Raw genomic sequence first — 23,017 nt, forward strand, 5'->3', positions numbered from 1 at the left:
GAACAATAATCCACAGATTTGGGAAAAAGCCTACTTTAGTAAAAGGACTTATATTTAGCAGCAAAATGCAGTTAAATATTGCAGTGAAAGTCCACAGTTTGATTCTTCTGATTTGATATATTACTAAATGTGTCATCATTAGATTATCAATAGTGAAGCATCAGTGTTGACTGCATCTTACTGTTGCTGCAGGTGAAGCGACTATTTTATATTTGGTTATATACAGGAACAAATAATCTTTGATTTTTGGTGAGATATTGAACCAATTGAGCATTTATTGAAATGAAAACCAAGTGAGCAGCTCAGGGAGAAAAAATGTGATGGAGCTGTTACAACTCAGACTCTGAAATATGAGCAGACTAAAGAAGGAGGAGAATATTTTGAGTGAGGCACCTCAAATGTACACTAAAGTACATTATTTGAGTGCTTTCTAAACAGTATTTTAGATTTCCTCCTTTGAGACTGCTGTGGACGCTGCCTGTCAACAGAAAACTGGCAAACCAATGTGATTTTAATGTCATTCTGAAAATCGGGAACATGTGTCCGGACGTGGGCTTCGTCAGCTAAGAATATGTCACCTCTGGGATGACGTGTTTGCATTCAAGCTGAGAAAATGTGGCGCATAAGCAGCCCACACCGGCCCTCGGGCCCTTCACTTTGTAACATTAACTAGGATACATGCATCTGAGTCACAGACCATAAAAAATTAATGGATGCAGTAAAGTGTCAGGCGTGATGCAGGCTGCCGCTGGATTTGCTCGGTGGCATTACACGTCTAAAAGCCTTGTGTGTGTTTGTATGTGTGTGTGTTTCTCTGTGTGTGTGTGCTAGCATTTTTTTCCCTTCTGATTATGGAGCAACATGAAAAAGACTCCAGCACCAATCAGTAAGTGTGATATAATGTGATACAGGAGGTCAGGCGAGAATAAAACACCCGCTGCATGTTGTTGCAATGCATTAGATGACTGACACAGTTGGTATTTAGTCCTTTTCCTGCCTCTAGATGCTGATGAAACCGCTGATTTTAGGGAAGATGCAGTAGATGCATCCCCCTTAATGGTAGGAACACATGTATTCGTCCCTCCTAATCAGAGACTATAAAAAACAGGAGTGAAGGCAATGCATCAGTGACATACACTGGTTGCAGTGTTTTAGAAAACTAGCATACCTTCCATTACGTTTCAATAATCATTTTACTGTCTCAATTAATAGTGTGAAGACTTTTTCAGTCCAACATGATTTGTCCTTGGGGATAAAACTACAGTGATGGGTTTCATCAATCCAAATTTGTTTGAAAATTGTTTGATAGTTTCACTGAAATGCATTAGTGCAGTTTTCACGTAGTTTCTTTACAAGTCTCCTAAGGTGTGCTAGTCTGCTACTGCCTGGGTCTCTTGTCATCTCTGAATGCTCATGAACCTCCCCTGGTGGATGCTGCAGCTGTTGAGGACCAGTGGTTGCCCTTATGGGATGAGCTCTACAGCATGAAAACATCCTACATCCCGGCCTAAACAACAGACTCCCTGCAGCCTTCACTGAGGGCTGACAGACTTCATGTCGGGGTGTACAAAAGTCGGTGCAGGATTCCTTTCCGATGACACCCGGTGTAGTCCAGCCACTCTGAATTATAACATCAGGGAGGTGCAGAAGCTTCACCTTGTCGCCCTTCAGGTTTTAATGGCATTTTATCTAATGTGCATCAAGGTGAGATCATCCCATTATCTTTTTTCATTTTATTTCTATGTGTTTTTTATTGTTGTGCTAACATTGAAAGTATTACCTTGGTGATAAATAGGCTGAGGTGGTTACATATCAATTAAAGTGCTAATCCCAAATAAATCTTAATTAATCTTAAAATTACAAATGTTTAAAAATTTCTCAACCAAAATGAAAGATTTTATCATGACAAATTTTCAGCTGCTCACCTAGGCCAAGCATGGATTCCCTTTGTAAATCAAGGCCCCATTTAGTGTAAAATAAACATGAAAGCAGCGTCTGTTTCAAGGCTGGATAGCTTGTGATTGACAGATTAGTATCATATCAATGTGCTTTGTCAGATTCCACCCGCTTGCTATTAGGACCAGTTCCAAAGGACAAGATGGCGACAACCAACTGTAAACTCAAGGCTTCAAAGCAAGAGTTCACAAACCAGCAGGCCCTTTACAAATACAGAGGGTTCTCACTTACACTGGACTACAGATGGAAATTAGCATGATGCTAAATCTGTTGCACGCCATCTTTTTAATGTAACTGCACCGCTGTCCTTTTTCAAATAAACTTGAAACTTGAGTTTCGTTCCTACAGTGTGAAGTAAGCCAACTTTTGCCGTAAGTCGGAACGCCGGTGAAATGCAAACAAAGCTGTAACGTGCATCGCCATATCAACAGTTTACAGTATTCGCCAAACTACAGTAACGACAACAGTCATTAGCTCACACTGAAGCACAAACAAAGATCTGACTTACACTTGGGAAACATGAAATTAGCGAATGTAGCAACGTGGCGGCAAATGTATAGTGCAGTGTGACGTCATGATTCATCCGCTCCACTTGCCAACTAGTTCACTTAACCAGTTCCGACGTAACGACGAAACGCTGTATCTAAACAAGGACCAGCTGGTAATCAGTTCTGCTGTAAGCAGAAAACGGCGTGAAGTCAAGGACGTTGTAAACCAAGGACCTTCTGTAGTCTATATCCCCAAATAAAACATGATGAAAGATCATTTTTACTCATTGTGCCTGAATTGTCTTTAGAAATCTACCAGAAACAGATGCAGAAAGGGCACTAATTACTGGGAAAAAAAAAAAAAAAAAATCACAAGAAGGCAGAAAATTAAGTGCTGGATGCCCATATTCAAGCTGTATCTACACCCATGATGCTTGACCATACAACCTCCACCCTTGACCACACAGACCAACTGTCTCCAAAAACACACAAATGATAAAATCTAATCATTAAGCAGGCGCCTTCAGCATTGCAGCCACTTCACTAATACGGTTAACTGCAGTGGGAATGATGAACCTGGCTTCCCTCCATACTTGTCTCTCTTTCTCACACACATGCGATAAACCGTTAATGATGGGCTGTCAGTCACGGAGATACTGACATGTATCATTTCCCCTGAGATACAAAGTACAGCATTTATAGAGTGAGGAAAGAGAGAAGGGAGGAAAAAGGGAAGGGAAGGGAAAAAAAACACCTCGCTCAGATAACAAAACCACTCCGACTCTATACACCTCAGCACTGACAAAAAGATCCATTAAGAGGCAGAAGAGTGCATCATGCTGCAGTTACAGCCACACTGGAATGGCATACAAACACCGACTGTTTAACAATAGCGACAGTATCCTGCACACTTGCTGTTAAAAGCATTCAGCGGTGGAAGATGGTGCACAAATAGGCAGGAAAAAAAAAACACACTAACAAAACCTGCATTCATTCAAGTTGTTAACCAAGCTTACGGCATACAGGTCCACAGCATGTAACCTTTAAAAAGTGAGTGCGTGCACTGGAATGCAATGGAAGTTTGTTTTAAAAAAACCCCAACAAATTCATCGCCTGCAGAAAGGAGCTGATGCTCTAGATTCTATCGAGTAGCAACTCATGCCCTGTAGTTACAAATTCACATTAATCCCTGCAACACCCCAGCTATCTATCTCACTCGCATGAACACTATCTCACCGTCTCTCTCTTGCATTCTCTTCTAGCTGCCCCCACTCACCCTCAGATACATGTGTGCAAAGCAAAAAAAAAAAAACAGTGTGCAAGTCTGCCGCGTTTGTAAAGAAAGTCTGTCAGTTTGTAACCAGATCAAAGTTTTTCAGGGTGTATAGAGGTTGGCATTTTTAGCAAAACGTCTCCACCAGTATGGATAGAGGAATGCATTGGTACAAGCTTAGATGATCTCTCAATTTTTTTGTCTGACGCCGAAATAAAGTCTAAATTCCCTTTGTCAAACACTTTGACATGCGAACTAATACTTGAACACTTGCGCATGATTAAATGCAAATCACAGTCATCAGCAGCAACACTAACCTTCTGAACTCAAAGCAGTTTCTGTATGTTTTTTTGCTCCAGTCATATTTTTACTTTCTGCAATATAAAGTTATGCACCTCTATGGAAACAGCACACCATGGCTAGAAGTAGAAATAACTCAGAATGCATTTTGTGAGTATGACACTGTTTAAATGCCATAAATCATACAAAAAAGATGCATTTGTTGATTTTCTATTTACCAAAACAGATTTTCCAAGTGCCCGTAAATGTTACTGATGCTGGAAAAAATAAGGATGCTCTAAATACTATAAAGATTTTCCAAGTTATATTTTTAATTCATTTCCATACTTGTCCCTACACAGCCTGCAGTTCAGCCGAAAAGTATGTGAATTTTTGCCACTTGGTTGATCACAGCTGAGTCACTACTGGCTTCTTGGTAGCGACAAGGAGTGTAGAATTTTCAAACTTTTGAACAAGATATGTAGAATTAAGTCATTTTGATGAAATACAGTAACTTTAAGATTAGATTTGGCTAATTTTCCCATGGAAATATAACAATTCTTTCTGTTTTTACAATTTTTGGCTCTGACTAATAGCGCAACTTTGGTGATTTCTTTAAAAGATAGCATGCTTTCCAACCCACCTGCGTTTTTTTGGGTTTTAGAGGGTTAAAATCCCCTGCCCAAAATTGTGTTGGTCCTCCTCGTACTTTCAAAACAAAAGTCCTGACCGATCAGGTCATGACTACACGACCTCTGGTTTTGTCCTGTGATGTCTGGCACCGGGACGTTGGCAGCAGATCTTTTGGGTCCTGTGGGTTGCGAGCGACGTGGGGAGTTTGGCCGAGTCAACACCTTTTGGACGTTTCCCTGCCATAGGGGGTGTGTGCTTGGTTTGAAATGATGCTGAGGTGGGTGGTTCATGTCAAAGTAACGTCCACATTAATGCCAGGACCCAAGCAAAGGTGGTGAACTCATGTCAGAAGCTGGAGCAAGCATGTTGTATGTGCTTCATGTAATGACTTTCGCTGACCGTATAGAGATCGGAGCATCTGCCATGAAAATGTGAGATGACTTTTCAGCGGCAAATATGTTTCTGAATGATCACAGAAGTGGTCTGCTAAAATAGTATAGGAATACTACAGGAGACAGTGTGTCTCTGCATGATGCTTCTTGTCATTTAAATATCATAGTCGGTGCACAGGGAGATGTGTGATTGGTCAGGTTAACTATAGTTCGGTAATGCAGGTTATGGCTATGTGCTAGTGTGATTTTAAGTAGGAAAGAAAAAGGAAGCAATGGTCGACTCAGTAAAACTAACTGCAAGCAAAGTTGTTGATAACTTAGTCGCAACACGACTTTATCAGTTTTTGACCCACGCTGAACCTGCGATGCTTTCTAATAAGCCTGTTGGAGGTGTCCCGATCCCAATGCTAACGTCAGGATAAGGACCAATCAGCTGAATGACACAGATCTGTTTTGCCACAAACCTAAACTTGATCCTGTGTTTACGTCCACTGTTGTAAATTACATGCAATGTAATGCAATGCAACATTATCAATCAAAATTAGTAATGTGATTTGAGATCAGTGAACCTCTGTCATGTGCTGATCTTGAGTTAAAACTGGTCAGAGGTCATTAAGTGTCACAAAAGCCTTTGTCATGGTGATCCTTTACTTGCTAACCCCAACAATATTCTCTGCTGCTGCACTAGTCTTGTTGCTACAGTATTAAACAGCAGCACAACCAGGTACTACAGCTAATCTAGAATACCTGAGTAGTGTATCTTCTATCAGCAGATACTAAATAGTGAGTGACTTAGTTTTCTTATCAGGGTTAAAAAAAGCTTGACTGGGAGATTCCTAAAGCTCACCGGTCCCTTTGGATAGCAGGACACTTGCATTGCTAATCACTTTTTAAAAAACCAAATGTTTAGATCAAAGAAAAAGCAATAACGCAACAGTTTGTATCAGTTGTTTTCAATTCTGATAATCTCCAATGAAATCATGTTCAACAAACAAACTATAATGAGTTAGGGAGAGTTAATCTTGGAGCTACAATGAATGAAAATAACAATGACCAGTTATGCAAAATAAACACCAGTTTTCATGGCCTTGAAATTCACAGCTTCACTTTTGTTTTCAATCAATTAGGTTTAAATTACCCACAATACTAGACGCAACTCTAAACAATGTTTGCAATTTAAAAGGTTCATCGAGATCGTTAAATTCGAACTTCAGTCTTGCGACCTTGCATTTAATTCAGTGGCGCTAACTGATCCCCCAAATTACTTTTTATAGTGTTACAGTTTACTAAAGTACGCCGTCTTTCTGTCCTCCAAATCTCATCGTCCTTCTGATTTAGCTCTTCATCCACTTAACGACGGCCGACCACCAAAGTGAAATGTCATACTATCGCTCATCTAATGGTTCAACAGAATTATCCAGCATCCTTGGATCCAAGGTTTCGCTGCTCTGTAACGAGATGATCAATGTTATACACTTCACCTGTCAGTGGTTGTAATGTTGTGGCTGGTTGCTGTATTAGTCAGTGCAAACTTACAGTGATAAGATGTTGAACAGAGCAAGCGTTACTCCCGCTAAACACCAGAACCTTCTTATTACGAGCCTCATAGCCTGCTAATGTTAACATTTAGCCCAAAGCTGTTCTAATCAGAGCAGAAGATCTGAAGATCAGAAGACATCCACATGGTAGTTTGGCTCCACTGGAACCGGCATGAGGAGAGAAGAAGTGCATGTGTGTGCGAGAGCGTCGATCCCTCATAGCCCTCTGTTTCCTGTCAGATGTAATGAACTGAGAGGTTGTGATTTGGCTTGAGGCAAACGGAGCTACTGTGTGTGAATCAGCTCCAGCCTGGAAGGCATTCAAAACAATCTGCACACAGATATAGGCATCATTTGCTTGCATTAACATTTTTCACATTTGCCAAGAATGTTCATTAGCAGCGAGGTGGGGGGAAAATCTCAGCAGCACGGCATAAACATCTCTGTAGGGTCCAGGTAGAAGGGAAAACGGGCAGAATTTGCTGCTGAACTTTCATTTTCGAGCACAATACAAACGTGTGCATCGCATGTGGACTGTTTTGACAAAGGACGCTGCCGATAGCGACTGCGGATGCTCATTCATCTGTGACTTCCTCTTTGCATATTTGCTTGTATCTCATCCAAAACGCTTCAGTCACACCGACGCACTGTGAGGACGCAAGGAGTAAAGGAAGGAAAGCAGGGAAAGGAGACGGCGATAATATTTTTTTTGCATGAATGTGCCCGTCTGTCTGCATGTGTGTGGTGTCAGATGACGGAGGCATGTAGCAGTGAGCAGGACTGAGAACATCCATTTTGAAGAGGGAGGAGCAGTGAGAGTGGGTGTTGGAGGACAGAGTCTATCTGTGTTGTGTCAGCTGCCATCTGTGTGTCAGAGCACATCACAGAAGCTGTGAGGCCGTCGCCCACACCTCCACTATCACCCTGCTGTCTGCTGGGCGCAAACACTCACACAGTCACGTCTTCAAACTATTCCTCAGATGTGCGAATTTTGGTTTGCTGCCCTTCTACACATGTGGACATCTAGTAATGGTGCATGTATGCAGGATGTGTGGACACGAGGGAGCTGAGCACATGTATGTTGTTCCTCTGAAGCCAGCGTTTTTTTTTTTTTACATTTTAACACGCTAAACCCAGAGCAATTTTGTGTATTTTTTTTGCTCCTGTCACATTTTTACTGTCAGGTTTCACAGTAATATAAAGTCCTGCACCTCTATGGAAACAGAACATCCAAGAAATAAAGAAACCTCAAAAACATCTGTGCAGCACGACAAAATAATGCGTTATTAATACTGGAAAAAACACTATACATGCGTTACTATTTACATTTTTGCAATCGCTACAAACTCTACATTTTCTATTCTATTCTGCACATCACCTCTAGAAAGATGCTTCACCATGCTTAATGTATATCCCAACAACTTACTCGTCTGTAGACCATTTTTAAGCCACACTACATTTATTTTACCGATCCACTATGTTTTGTTTTCCTCCGAACCTCTATAGTTTGTTTCCATACTTGTCTCATCTCTGCTTTGTGCAAACACAGCCTGAATTTTACAGAAAAACTCACTGAATTTGTGTCACCTGACTGTTGGCAGATGAGGCATTAGTGGCTTTTTGGTTGTGTTGAGGAGCAGAGAATTTTTTATCTTTTTTTTTTGGCATTATTAAAAAAATAAAATGCACAGAATAAAGTGATTTGTTTAAATTTGTGGGTTAAATTTAAATAATTTTCCTGATGGAACAGCGTGTCATGTGTGATTAGTTCAAGGATTAATCTAAAGCTGAAAAATCTAATTATTCTTTGTGGTTTTTTTTTAATACAGTTTTTGGCTGTGATAAAGGACAACGTTTTGTCATTTTAAAAAAAAAGGTAACATGCCTTCAAACCTGCTAAAAGCTTTTGGGTTTCAGAACATTAGTGGTAATTCTGTGGTCCAACTTAGTTCCAGCTGTACTGGAATCACATCTTAGAGCCTGAAGCCATCTGCCTCTGGCAACTCAGAATAATTTATACAAATATATATCAAATAGTAACCGAATGCAATGCAGTGTGATGCATGTGTACCTACGATTGATAGCATCAAGGTCTAAAGTCAGTGACGGTAACAGTAATCAGTGAGAAGTACTACAGAGCTGTAGATGACATTCCAACATCTAATTTAACTTGTAATTTGACAGTTTACCCCGCTGTCTTCCATTTATACATACGTTCTCGGATGTGGCAGCGGGAGCACAAATACAAACTCACCGCTCGCTACGCTCCGTTTCACAAAAGACAGCTCAACGCAAATTGTCAGAGATGAAAACAAAAACAGCAGCTTTGTGACGACTAATTTGAACTCGTTTGCATGCACCTCTGCTCCCCGTGTTGATTTTCTCTGCATGTGACAGCTGTTTGTACCTGTGCTCTCCCTGCCCGGGTTGCTAATCAATGTTTCATGGTGAAATCCTGAATCCCACCTTGGAGATGAAGGGCTCGGCGCAGCTAAGAAATGTAAATGTTTGTGTATTTGCATCCTATAGGAGGTGCATCATTTTGCTGGCATGCCTGCAGCTTCACCAGAGGAGCCGTGAGGTAGACGTAGCAGCAGTCGCTCTTCATTTTAACACGACACGAGTGACTAAGCTCCTCGTGACATCAGAGCCGAAAACGTAAACATTAAAGCAGGGAAATGAATTCCACTGGAATCAATATATTTAACATTTCTCCACAGGTGCTATTAATATTGTAGAGAGATACGGGGCGTCCACATGCTACACATCAGCTAACTGACAGGGCCTGGTTATATTTTTACATCCTCGACAAACCAGATGTTTTTCACACAACTCTGACATCAAATAGGGGCTGAATGTATCTTTCAACATCTTGCTGGCTACTTGCTCCTCTGTTTTCTGTTTGTGATGGAAGCTGCTGTTCTATTATCGATCAACTACGCTTTATTTTGCTCTGAGTCTCTCTAGTCGTCTGTTCTGAGCAAACACAGCCTGCAGTTCAGCCGAGCGTTGGTCACAGTTAAATCAGTTATGGCTCCTTAATTGTGCTGAGAACTCATTTTTTACAATATGTGGTGAGTTTTACATTAGGTGTGGGTTAATGAGATTTAAATTTCTTTGAAAAATCACAATATGAAGATTAGCTTTGGCCGTTTTTCCTGGCAGAACAACACATCACGTATGATACGTTCTGGGACTGCCGGATAGTAAAAAAAGTTAAGATTTTTTGAATTTTTTCCAATTTCTGCTTTGACAAATTTCTAGTTTTTGAGTTCAGAAGATTAGTTTGAAGCATTTTTAGAAGTGTGACAACATAAGAAAAGCAACACAGCTAATAATACTTTAGGGTCGTAACCTAGTTATGCTAAAGTATGTGACTTATAAAAGGGTCTTAGCTATGTTATTATATTAGTTAAGTAATTTATTTTTAACGTTTGTCAGGTTTTAATCCCTAATATGTAGATTACACAGATCAAAATCACACCATAAATCACATTACAAGATCTTAACTCCAATATTTAAAATTGTTTGGCTACTTCTAAAACATTCAATCATAAGTTTTTTAAAATTCTTTTTCTGGCAAGTACTTGGATTTGTGTATAATGGCTGTTTGGGCTAATTTTTATTGGTGGAATATCGACTATATTAGTACACATATAATCTGACATTTATTTTTGTCAAAAAACACTTTGGAACATTGTTTTTGAGAGGTGCTATTCAAATAAAATTATTATTATTACTGAATAAACTAAATGAATCAGTCAAAAATCTGTTGGTGCATAATAAATAAATACAAACTCATACATAAGTCATAGGAATTGTTACTAGGTAACCAGATCGAGACAGTAAGAGTGTCTTTTATTATTTATTTATTTTATTTATTATTATAAAGTGTGGCTATTATTATGACACAAAGAGAATATATGAATTTATATGTATGAAAAAGTATAAACTTTTGTGTTCCTTTACTACCTCCTTTAATCATCCTGTCAGACTCACTTCTCGTCCCTCTCTTGGGTCTTCTTGACCCTGAGGTTGCGCACCAGATTTAACCTCTGACCCTCCTCCTCTTTCATGGACTCCTAAATCTCCCTGATTCCCCTCGAGGGTGGCATCGTTCCGCTCGTTATTTGCTTGCGGTACACACATCCGACAGACTGCGCGATGACATCTGGGGATCTGATGGTGTCTTGCTCTCCGTATGGACAGTCTGGAAGTGTTCTCATCCAACAGACCGAAGCCAAGGTCACGAAAAAGACACACGGCGCGCAACACACTGCACTGCCGTCGCTGTAGGAGCACACGCACAACTCATTAACTCTGATGGATTACAGCACATTTCAGGCTAATAGCGCAGACATACAGTAGCAGTGCACACCGAGCCAAAGTGCACATCAGACTATGGCAGCACATCAGATGGACACAGACCTGCCACCTCAGTGTCACCTTCAGCTAATCCTTGTGAGACAGAGAGGAATCCATTCACCGGCCACACAGATTTACCCATAATCCCTGAAAATGAACTCATTCGGAGTGCAAGTCCCCGTTTGGCCACGCATGTGTACACGCAGACACATTCAGCACGCAGCCAGACGCCGTAAAACACATGTAAACTCAAATAAAGGCACCTTGAGGAAGACGAGTTAGAGACAATAGAGAGGGTTCTTTTTTTATTGTCTGTATCAGAGTGTGTGTGTGTGTGTGTAGACGCAGATTTAATTGGATGGGAATGTCACGTAGGACAGGGGACATGAGTGCTGCCGGTGGTGTAGGTCGTACACCAATTACTGCTCTGCGCTCTTCAAAACCAGAAGCCGAATGGAAGACTGAGACCCCACTTCATTACCAAAGTAAGCCTGCGTGTTGATAGCAGCCAAGTAGGGCAGCGCTGTGGGGGGGCGGGGGGCTGCTGGTGGAGCCGGTTGGTGGTGTCAGTGGAGCGAGGAGGGGGAGTGTAAAAATTCAAATTGACACCTAAATTGCTGAGGAGAAAGTGGCTGCAGCCGAAGCTGGAGGTCTCATCGCCTGGTTTAGTTTATTCCAAATAATATTAGTTATCACGGCATCAACCTGGTGGACTGGTGTGTCTAAGTGTATGAATTTACAGTAAGTTAGATTTTAAAAAGCGGATTAAATGGCAGAAAAAAAGAAGATCCTGATCTATGCTTGGAACCTATGAGCCCGAGTCTATTCTAACAATTTTACCACCTTTACTTTACTTTTATTTTAGATATTTCCCGTTTTGCTAAATTATGGAAAATAACTAGCACAATCATATGAAACAGGCCAAAAGCAGCAAAAAAAAATAGTTATTTTACAGATATTTGTCATTGTATGAAAGAAAGAGTAAAATAAAATCACTTGTCATTAAAGGTATTAGACATACAACCTAAACCAGATTTTTTTCAGGACAGTCTAAAGTACTCAGATGTTGCATCATTTGAAATAAAATACTCACAGATTTTCTATATTAGTCTGGAATCTTATCTGTAAAAAGAGATAGTGCTGAGAAAATATGTTAAAAACAACAGAACACTGTTTTGTTCAAAAGCTGTAAAAATAACAGTAACTACAGTAATTACTGCTAATTTTAAAATCTCTTAAAAATACAGATTTTAGTCGTGGATACTATGTACAGTTTTAGCCATTTTTTAAACAGTCAGTGTGTCAATTTTTAGTTTCTTTTGTGATGTTTCTGTAAGAAATCTGAAAAATTGAATATTTTTTGCTGCTTGAAACACGGTAAAAAAAATGTATATCACTTGTCATTTGTTTTTTTTAAAAATTAAAAATCACTTTGTAACATTGTTTTTAAGAGGTGCTATTCAAATAATGTTGTCATGATTATAGAGGAGTAAATAATCTCTTAACATAGCTCTTGTTCTGCTCTTTCTTGGGATGCTGCATTACCCCCATGAACTCATTATTTTTATATCTGTCACCATCTACATTTTGTAATATCATGCAACGCAGAATATCATAGGGAATCGATGAAATGACTGCCTGTCATGGCATTAAAACATCTAGATACTGACATAAATGAAATGATTCAAACTGGAATAATGGATGTGAGGATGGATGAAGGCTGTAACTATGATTCAATTTGATGTAAATACAAAATAATTTTGCCTTGCTGACACTCTGCCGCCCAACAAGCAACTGAAACTGCTCTAAAGGTGAAGTCATGCAGTTTCATTTGAGAAGAAAGGAGGCAAATTTGGTTACAGAGTTTCCCTGTGATCAACCTGAATGTCAGTTTTTTAAATTCAGCAACAGGAGGAAAAGCTGTTGGCAATACTTAGTAAACTGTGCATGACTCTGAGTGTGGATATACTGTGTGCACAGACACACTCTCAATTGAAAGAGCGGCACAAAAGCTGAAAATAGATCTGTGTTTGTGCTTATCCCGTGTAGATGTGAGCATCTTCACCTTGGCTGGACACACCGCACAGATCTATATATAACAACTAACCCTCCCACCTCCAGCGTCGATCTCTCCCTGGGTGCCGGGTGTCTGGATACTGCAAAGGCTTGCCAGGGCCTACGCTTTCTAAAGGTCAGTTGTTGCTTCCTCCTAAGTGGGGACAGCGAACTGACTGCCAACCATCTTGGCGGCATCTGTCACATCCTAATCACTGATAATTAGCCGGCAGCGACGATCTGCTGCAGCCTGGACCCAACCGGACTGACCGGGTCAGATAGGAGAGGGTGTTCAAGGGGAAAATGTGAGTTTTTATGTGAACGATGGAAGGTGAAAGACGCACAAATACAAAAAGAAGGTGAGAGAAAAATGGCTCTCCTGTCGGTAAAGGCTGAAAATTGTCCAAAGTGCCAGCCCATCGTTTATCAGCGAGACAGAAGCACATACAGTTCGTACAAGTCATTACCTGCAGCCTCTCTCTGCCTTTTTTCCTAATACCATCCTCGGGCACACCTACCGCCACTCGCTAATGTTTCTCTGTAACTGACACACACACACACACACACACACACACACACACACACACACACACACACACACACACACACACACACACACACACACACACACACACACACACACACACACACACACACACACACACACACACACACACACACACACACACACACACACACACACACACACACCATCTACCTCCACGTCTCCCAGACCCCAGCGCCCCATTAGGAGACAATGAAGAGAAGACACTGTCTTTGCTCGAGCATGTCAGACGGATACGACATCAGCGGCCTCCGAGGGCCCCAAATACACCCATCATCTTCCTGCCCACCTAATCAGCGCTGCAAAGGAGACTGAGAGAGCAAAGGGACGGAAAGGTTGGAGATGATGGCTAAAAGAAGAAAGGAGGAGGGTGAGGAGGATGGGATGGAGAAGGAAATATGAGGGAGATGTGATGATCTGCCTGACTTGGGCCCACTCACTTCTCCCCAAAGCCTCAAAAACACTGAAAGACACAGCAGGTCCTCAACGAAGCTAAAAAATGCCTGTAGCAGCACGATAGCTGGATGTTCACACACATGCATGCATCCATTAGCTTTAATCAAGAGCAGGGGTGTCAAACATGCGGCCCGTGGGCCAAAACTGGCCCTCCAGAGGGTCAATCCTGCCCGTGGGACGACACTGTAAAGAGTAAAAATGACAGAGAAGACATTAACTGCAGATTGTAAATTAGTAAAACTGTAAATTTGAAATAATTTGTTGACCATGACAAGTTGTTTGATCATAAAGTAACATTCTAGATTGTTCTTTGTTCATGTTTTTGTTGTTTTTTTTGTCTTTTTCGTCTTTTGTCCACTGCTTAGTAACTTTTTTTCTGTTGTTTGTGTCTTATTTTTGTCATTTTGTGTCTTGTTTTGTGTCTCATTTTTATCATTTTGTCTAATTTTTGTCATTTTGTGTCTCATTTTGTCAATTTGTGTCTCGTTTTCGTCATTTTGTATCTCAATTTTGTCATTTTGTGTCTCGTTTTGCCAATTTGTGTCTCATTTTCGTCATTTTGTGTCTCAATTTTGTCATTTTGTCTCATTTTTGTCATTTTGTGTCTCGTTTTGCCAATTTGTGTCTCGTTTTTGTTGTCATTTTGTCTCATATTTGTCATTTTGTGTCTCATTTTGTCAATTTGGGTCTCATTTTCGTCATTTTGGGTCTCGTTTTTGTCATTTTGTGTCTCGTTTTTGTCATTTTGTGTCTCAATTTTGTCATTTTGTCTCATTTTTGTCATTTTGCGTCTCATTTTCTGTCATTTTGTGTCTCAATTTTGTCATTTTGGGTCTTGTTTTTGTAACATTTTGTCTTGTTTTTGTTGTTTTGTGTCTTTTTTTCACTAAAACAAAGGGAAACATTAGGAGCTGTGGTTATTTTTAGGCTATTTTGTTGTGATTTTACTGGTCACTGCAGATCAAACAGGGCTGAATGTTGCCCCTGAACTAAAATGGGTTTGACACTCCTGATCTGGAGCGTCACGCATGAGTTTGGACTGTGAGAAGATCACTGCAACAAATGGATAATTTACTGCTGTTTGTGCAGATGTTCCCTGTTTAGGTAAGTTACAACTAATACCTAGTAAAAATACAGAAAGTATCAGAATTTACACATTAATCCTTAAAATAACAAATCAAATGTGTAAATAATGTCCAAATCAAATATCTGTATTTTTACAAACGTTAAATTGCGATTTTACAGAGTCTGACCATAAAAGTACACCACTTTTGGAACTGTATTTAATCACAAAAATCTTTCATTAATTTACAGTTATTTGCCAGAAACAAATATTTATATTAATGATTGAAAAATTATATATCACTTTTGAACAGTTATTTTTCATAATTTCCCTGTTTTGATAAATGAGAGATAATAACTGATGAAATAACAGAAAGAAAGTATCATTTAATCCTTAAAATAACAGGAAAAAAAATGTAAATAAAGCCAAAATCTGTAGTTTTAAAAAAAAATGTAATTTGTTGTTTCAAGAAATTTGGCTGTAAAATTACAATTTGTGCCGTATTTGTTCAGCAAAAATGTAATAATTTACAGATATTTACCATTTTTGAAAAAAAGTACATTAAGGATGGAAAATGATATGCTACGTTATTTAAATGTCAAAGTGAATTGAAAAGTCATTAAATAATCGATATTTATCAAAAATAATGATTATTTTGGCTATAATCATGCAGCACCACTGTACTGCAATGTTTCTTAAAAACAACAAACTTTGACAAAAAGTGTTGCAGCCCAGACTCTCACAGTGATGGATTACACAACTCCAGAAAGGTTCAAGAGTTTGCTAATAGATTTCCCGTATCGTGTTGAAATTAAATGAAGTAAAACTACAGTGAAATTTCTAAAACTCTGCAGCAGGTTTGAAAAATGGCCGGCGGTGATGTCACGTAAACAGGATCTGTGGTAAATGAGCTGGAACATGCAAAAGGAAGAAAGTGAGCAGAGCAGAGAGAAAACGCAGAGAGAGAAAAAGACATGGGAAGCGAAAATCTACACTGACATTTGAGGAGGGACGTGGGGACCGTGGAGGGTAATGAGGGGCTGTGTGAGCGTGGATGTGGGGTTTGCTTAGAGGGGGAACCGATGCCTTGACAGCGCAGTAGGGGCCAGCGCTGTGAAGTTGGTTAATCCTGAGGAGCGGGGATTAGCTCCACAGGGGGGAACTGCCTCAGCAAGGGGGCTCTGGGAGGCTGTTGTCCCCGACCGGAGAGTCACGCCCCGCCCCCGACCACGGAACTAGCCCCGGGCTCCGTCTGACCTAGTATGTGGAAACAGATCCACACACGGATGCATAAAAGACATGCACAGCAGCTTGTCGGTTCATTACGGCTGCAGAGCGGCTGCAGGGTCTGGAGAGAGCAGCCCATCGGTCCCAGTGTGACTGATGCTGCAGAGCTCTCAGGCCCACCTGGGGCTGCTGCTTCCCCTCTCATCTTCCCTCATCTGCTCTGCGCTGCTACGCTCTTCTGGGCTCAACCTTTCCTCTCTTTCCCTTCTTTCTCGCCTGCTTCGCTGCAGGGTCCTGAGCACCTGCGGCTGCAGAGCCGTGGGATGCTCCATTGTTATTAGCATCATTGCCCTGCTGGTTATTTCCCCAATATCTCCAAAAGAGAGTGCTGTTGGGCAGGAAGCTGAGATGGACAAAAGGAAGGACCTCCGAGTCATTGTGTGAGAACACTGCCTGCCTGCCTTCCTGCGTGTTTACATGCAGCATGTTGGTGTACAGTAAAGTGCATCAACATTCAGGAGGTAGGATCTGAAGGTGAAGGGCAGGATGAGTGAACTGAGTAAGTTTCAGCGGACCGGACCGACCGTGATCTCCTCTTTCTGGCTGCCTGACAGCTTCTTTCCACCCGCAGAAACAAAAGAATCAGAGGTCTGTCAGAGTGCACTCATACGAGCAAACCCACGACTCAAAGAGCCACTGAAGCCTCTTCCTTCATCGACGCCAAGTCTGAACCCCCCACCAACCCCTGGTGTCCTGCAGAGGAGGACCTTTTTTGGGGTGACTGGCAGCCCAGCGTGTACACCACCCGCGGACATCAAGTACTTAAGGACTTGTCAGTTCATGGAGCAGCCCACAGAAGACTCGAACAGCGTGCGGTATGATGAAACCTCCCGCTGGATTCGCCATCTCACTGTATGTTCTCAGTCATGCTTGAGTTGGCGAAATTTTCCCTGGAGCCTTTTAGTGCTCCTCTGCAGGGTCGCTGAGGCATTACAATTCGCCTCCTGCGTCAGACTAGACCAACATTCTTGAAACGCCTCATTATGCTGGTCAAAAGTATAGCTGCACTTAATTGAAAAAGTAAAACCTATAAAACAGACGGCGGAAGAGGGTTTAGTTAAAGGCAGGACGAAGTCTAACAAAGGCTAACCATTTCAGAGCAGCTCGACAACCTTCACAGAGACTGAAAAACACAATCCTGACCCTCAGTGAGTGACGCCTGAATAATTACACACAGTGGTAAAGTGTGGGATTCTTACACAACAACAAGTGCTAATGAACCTACATAACCACACGAGAACAAGGGAGCTTTCACCACACATTTTTATAGACAATCTGAAAGGTCATTTCAGTCTCCCTCCTTCAGACTTGTTAGCCAAACAGCAGAACATCCCTGATGAGAAAAGCTAGTTGCTGTACTCAGTGTCATGTTGCTAACAGTCTTCATGCAATATTAACTTGCAATAGAGCTCGGAGGACGCACAAACCTGTGCATAGTGCGCAATAAATAAAACAAAACCATCCGTGATTGACACATCATTAGACACCCATGAATTATTCAATATCTGCAATCATATTGGTTTGCCAAAGGATCAACATGCTGTGGAGCATGCAGGCCCAGGGTACCTGATTGCAAGTTAAAAGCCTTCCGAACTCGACTGCTCCCATCTCTAAAAATCTGTCAGTCATTAGTACAGAGAGCGGAGACAGGAATAAGCCCGCTCGGTCCTCTGAGTGTTGATTTGGACCTCCTGCCGTTCCCAAAGAAAGGCTGCATCCTACCAGCTTTGAGATGGCTCTGATTGAAGACATAATTGTGAATGTGGGTGAATTTCACGGTTAGGAGCGTGAAACCCTCAGCGAGATGGATGGAGAGATGGGGGAGCACTGAGGACTGCAAATTAGGTGTCAGAGAGCTTTTCGGAGCCAGAGCTGGAAGGTGAGAGACCTTGGCTGGTGCCGGCTGATTCATGCGGGCCGACACATAAGCAAACATGTCGGGCATGCATATGTACTGTACGTAGACTCCGGTGCAGAACACACAAGTGTGGACGGAAATGCAGACGCATGCATAATGAATAAAGACTGGCGCCGTGTGTAAACAATATCTGCATCAATCAACGTATGAGTGGAGCAAATCAACTCTCGCTGTCGCACCATTTCATGCCGTTCCCTCGGCCTTCGGATACAATCCCCGCCAGCCATCTGCATATCAAACAAGGCAGCCATTCACATTCACTGACTAATGATTTCTGAATGTTATTAACTCCCCATATTACAACTGCACTTCAAACGTATGCAGCTCTTCCTCTTTAGTGCAAAAAAAGAGGCTTGAGTAACAGTTCTCCTTATCTGCTCCAGCCAGGGTTTTCAGTCCTGCTGTGGTCTGGCTGCGTCCCTGTTCGGGTCTCTACTATCTTTAGCGTTTTGGCCCCACAGTGCAGAGCTGCAGCAGAAGCCAACTGTGTCTCGCAGCAGAGCCACACCTGCCAAATCTGGTAGTTAGCGGCAAAATAAAGGATCAGCAGTTAATGGGGCTCATTCATCAGAGCAGATATGAACAAATGTGCTCAGAAGTGGCCTGCAAGTGATCGTAATGATCTTCAACCGTTCCTTTTTCTCGGCCTGTGCAGTGATTCATATGTGAAGTCAGTCAAAATGCAAAAAATCTGAGGGTCACAAAAGAACTTTCAAAGGAACCACTTGAGGTAGTCGTGCGTAGAATGCTAAGAACAAAATAAGAAAAATAAAATCACTAAAGGTTTTGAACTGTGGGGGGTTTTGCGAGGGTGAAAATGAGCTTGGATTGACTTAGTAGAAGGGCCGTTGTCCTGTACCTTGTTATAAAGACAATTTTGAGGAATTAAACTCCTGTTTCTGTGCCCTGTGCAATTGTCGTTCATCTGTTAAGCTCTTCAGCAAGACTCTGAGATTGTGAATGATTCAAAGCACCTGTCTTTGGAGTTGATTTGACAGACCAGCTGGCTGTTGTTCACAAATCCTCCTTAATCTTTGAAATTGCTCATCCCTCCGCGGGAAAACAAACATGCATTTGGTATTATTGAGCTGCAACATTTGCCCCCATACTGTTTCCTTTCACATTGTTTATGTATTTTATCTCGGAATAAATTACTATCAGGAACTCAGCCTGTCAGTTCTGACTTGAATTTAGAGGGATGTCTGTTACCAAATAGCAGCGCCGCACAAGTAATCAGACATTACTCATGCTTACAATTTCAGCTTCCCACAGTTAAAATAACATAATTGACTACGATAACTGCATCTAAAAGCTTCACTCCCAGAAAAAAACTCCATGTAGATAAAATCATTTAGTTTCAACTCAGGTAACTCTGGCATTAGAACACTTTATTTTACTCTTTAAAAGTCATTTTTGGCTTCACATCTGTGTAAGTTTCAGCACCGCAGTAAATGATGGAGACTAGAGGCTTCTCTGTGCACAGCCGCCCAGCTAGCATCGACTACGCGACGCATTTAGGGAACATCAGAAAACTGCAGTGCCTTTTGATAAGCAGATTTTCAGCACTTTAGGTACAATTTTATTAGTGTTTTGCCTCCAAGAGAAGCATTAAATTCAGGTATATGTTGTCCCTACAATCGCGATAAATAACTGTGATTTCAACGTTGATAAAAATGATGATTTAGCCCAATCCAATTGTTTTTAAGCCTCACCAAATTTCTGATTACCAGTTCAAAACCTGTGTTGCATCATGGACATAAAATATGAGTAAAAGTACTACTTTGTACTCTTTCCTGAGCAGTTTTTGAGGTTTGGTGGGGCACGTTGTCCTGCTGGAGATGCTTGATCTGCAATACATTTTCAGGTGGTGTTAAAGTAGCATCCAATAGAAAGCCAAGACCCAAAATTTCCCAGCAGAACAAGATGATCAGTGTTATTCACTTCACCTGTCAGCAGTTTTAGTGCTGAGCTGGTGCATATCTCCTATTGAAAATGTAACATTACAGATTCTGCGTATGTAATTTCACCCACATAAACAGGTTTTTACTGCAGGAAGCAAAAATATTTACAACCTTTACAATACCTCTGTTATTCCCCAGAACAGCTGACACCTTCAAATTGGGTATAATTAGACGTTCTGGCCTTCATAAATGTATATGAAACAGTATCCGCCAGTTGGTCCATCAACAACGGTAATGTAAAAAGGCATTCACAGCAGGTCAACACATCCAGTCAGAAAGCGGTTCACGTGAGAAGTAACAGACCGCAAATGGAAACCTGAACACAAAACACTTTCAATTTCAGTACATCAGCAGATATACCAGGTACATCTCTTTAAAAGCACAAACATGCATATATTTAAGCGTTGCTATTCCCAGAATAGTGAGACTTCAGACCTTCTGACTCAATTTTGACTCCCGCTCTGTATAGTGGTTTCTGAAAAAGACAAAATAAAAGCCTGTGTTGCTTAGAAACAAGCCCGTTGACTGTTTCGACAATTTGCCCAAATAGCTTCTGAGCCGTGTTAGCTTTTACATGATAAGGCCGGTGAAAACAACCCTGACCCTGCGTTTCAAATGCTTCGCTTCTGCCCGAGCACCATACATTTTACTCCTAACTATTCCAAGTTCAGCTACTTTGTTTGCCGAGTGGCTGATTTCTCTATAATCTGCGCAGCCTTCCAGAGTAAAGTGGTAACACCAGGCAGGGGTGGTTCTTGGAAGAGGGGCAAAGTAGGTTAAAGTTTTACGACGCTGATAATTGAGTCTGGTTGCTGAGGGCCTTCGTGATCGCAACAAAAACACACACAAGGGGCGTGGATGGAGGAAACGCGCACACAAACACATCGCGCCCGTGAAACGCTGATTTCTTCGGAGCCGCCAATGCCCTAGATGCATCGGCAGCTCTCAAATTAAGCAGCTCAGAGACAGAGGAATCAAATGCGTTTCCATTACGGGGCAAATATTCCATCTACCCCCTGTCATAACGACACTGTATGGCAGCATTAGGGGGAAATATCAAATTAGGCTGTTTCATTTGGAGGACTGTTGTGCATTGCGAACAGCTTTGGAGATCAATTGAGCTGCTAGGTAATGAGCGGCAGCGGCCTGCTCTAATATACTCAGTAATGTTCTTTTGATTGCTTTGGTTAATCTTGCTCTGCTGTGCAGGGGAGGTAGCCCCCCCTCTCTGCTGAAACACACTCACCAGCCAAGGTTAGAGGGAAAAATAAGGAATGGGGAGCGGCGTTTGAAAAGTCAAGCAATATGAATCAAACTATTAAACGTGGACAAACCACGTTCATGTTTTGTGCCACTAGGCATTCGTTACACACCCCGAGAACGGTGATTGTGTAAGTTTCAGCAAACACTGACAAAAAGAAGACGACCCCACTGAATAGGCCACAGTACACGACCTTCAGATGAAGTGTTGCTGATGTTTTGATGCTGAAGTGGATGGAGTCACGCACAGCGCAAACCGCTCTGATCTCTGAAAGCAAATCCTCTCTCTCATGCACCTCTCACAAACAACTAAGAGGCGCTCCGTCGTTCCACAGCCACCTCTCACAGCTGTGACCATTTAATATGCTCCAGCTCCAGATTCATTCCTCTGCACCTTTTGCTCTCACAGAAAAATGCTAACAAACCTGTCCAACCACTTTTGCAATATGCTGCACCGTCGCCGCTGCATGCCACACCATCTGCCGCGTTTTCACTGCGCCGTGTGAATATTTATTCGCTCAAACCGTACCGCTCAGCATCCACTCACTTCTGCAGGATCGTCCACGCACACGCTCGGAGATGGCAGCCAAATTGGGGTTAGACGCTGTTTGGGTAGTGTGCAGTCACCAGCTGGGCGATGCTGCTGCTGGAGGTGTTTATTGTTCGGAGACAAGCTGCTGTTTAGTTTGCGTGACTTTTACCTCTCCACGTGGTCCAGGTTCCCTGACACGCCTAGTCCGCCGATGGTGTACAGTTTGCCGTCGTATACCAGGCTGTTGTGTCGGCAGCGAGCCACCGTCATCCGGGACACCAGATTCCAGTTGTCCAGCAGGGACATGTAGCACCACACGTCAGCCACCATCACACCGGACTCTGTGCCACCTGAAATTCAGAAATAAAGGTTGAAAAGGTTGGCATTTAGGGCAAACACAAGGGTCGTTCCATCACGTGACCCTCCTAAACCCAAGAGTCATGTCAGGGTAAATAGAGAACATAGGAAGGCATTATTTATCTATGGCTTCAAACCCATGTCAGCAACTAATAAACTCATCTTGGACTTAGATCATAGTTTAAAAACTACACTAATGATGCATTTTATTATTTAAAAGAACATTTCTGGGTTGCAACCACTTCTTTCTTATTCCACTTTTGTGTACTTTTATTACCTTCAGGATTAAATATTGTAAAGCTCTGCTATCTGGTTTACCCATCTGTATGCGTGTTGACAAAGACCAGAAAAAGCAGATTACACCAGTTTAAAAGTTTCCGCACTGGCTAGCCACCTGCTTTAGAATTGAATTTAACATCCTTTCATTGCCTTATAAAACTCTTCATGGTCTTGGTTCTACCTGTTCATTGGATTTGCTTTAATCCCGTGAACTTTCTAAAACTCTCAGGTCTTCTGCTAGGGGCCTTTTAATTAAACCAAAAGTTGGAACATAAAAGCCTACATTGATGCGCCTTTTGTTATTAGAGATCACAATTCTGCATCAGCCTTCCTTCCTGACACGAGGGCAGCAGAAAGTCT

At 41.7% G+C, this 23,017-nt stretch overlaps 1 protein-coding gene across 3 annotated transcripts in view; it reads right to left on the bottom strand.

The window, feature by feature from the left end:
- The window catches only part of LOC110951560 (kelch-like protein 29), a 326,566-nt gene that overhangs the window by 37,257 nt on the left and 266,292 nt on the right, over window positions 1–23,017 (bottom strand). For all 3 annotated transcript variants that reach the window (XM_022194687.2, XM_022194685.2, XM_022194686.2), the window contains one exon: window positions 22,191–22,371. In XM_022194687.2, coding sequence (XP_022050379.1) covers window positions 22,191–22,371 — 181 coding nt within the window. The remainder of the gene's footprint in view (window positions 1–22,190; window positions 22,372–23,017) is intronic.

The sequence above is a fragment of the Acanthochromis polyacanthus genome, chromosome 16, assembly GCF_021347895.1.
Source record: "Acanthochromis polyacanthus isolate Apoly-LR-REF ecotype Palm Island chromosome 16, KAUST_Apoly_ChrSc, whole genome shotgun sequence".
Taxonomy (NCBI): Eukaryota; Metazoa; Chordata; class Actinopteri; family Pomacentridae; genus Acanthochromis; species Acanthochromis polyacanthus.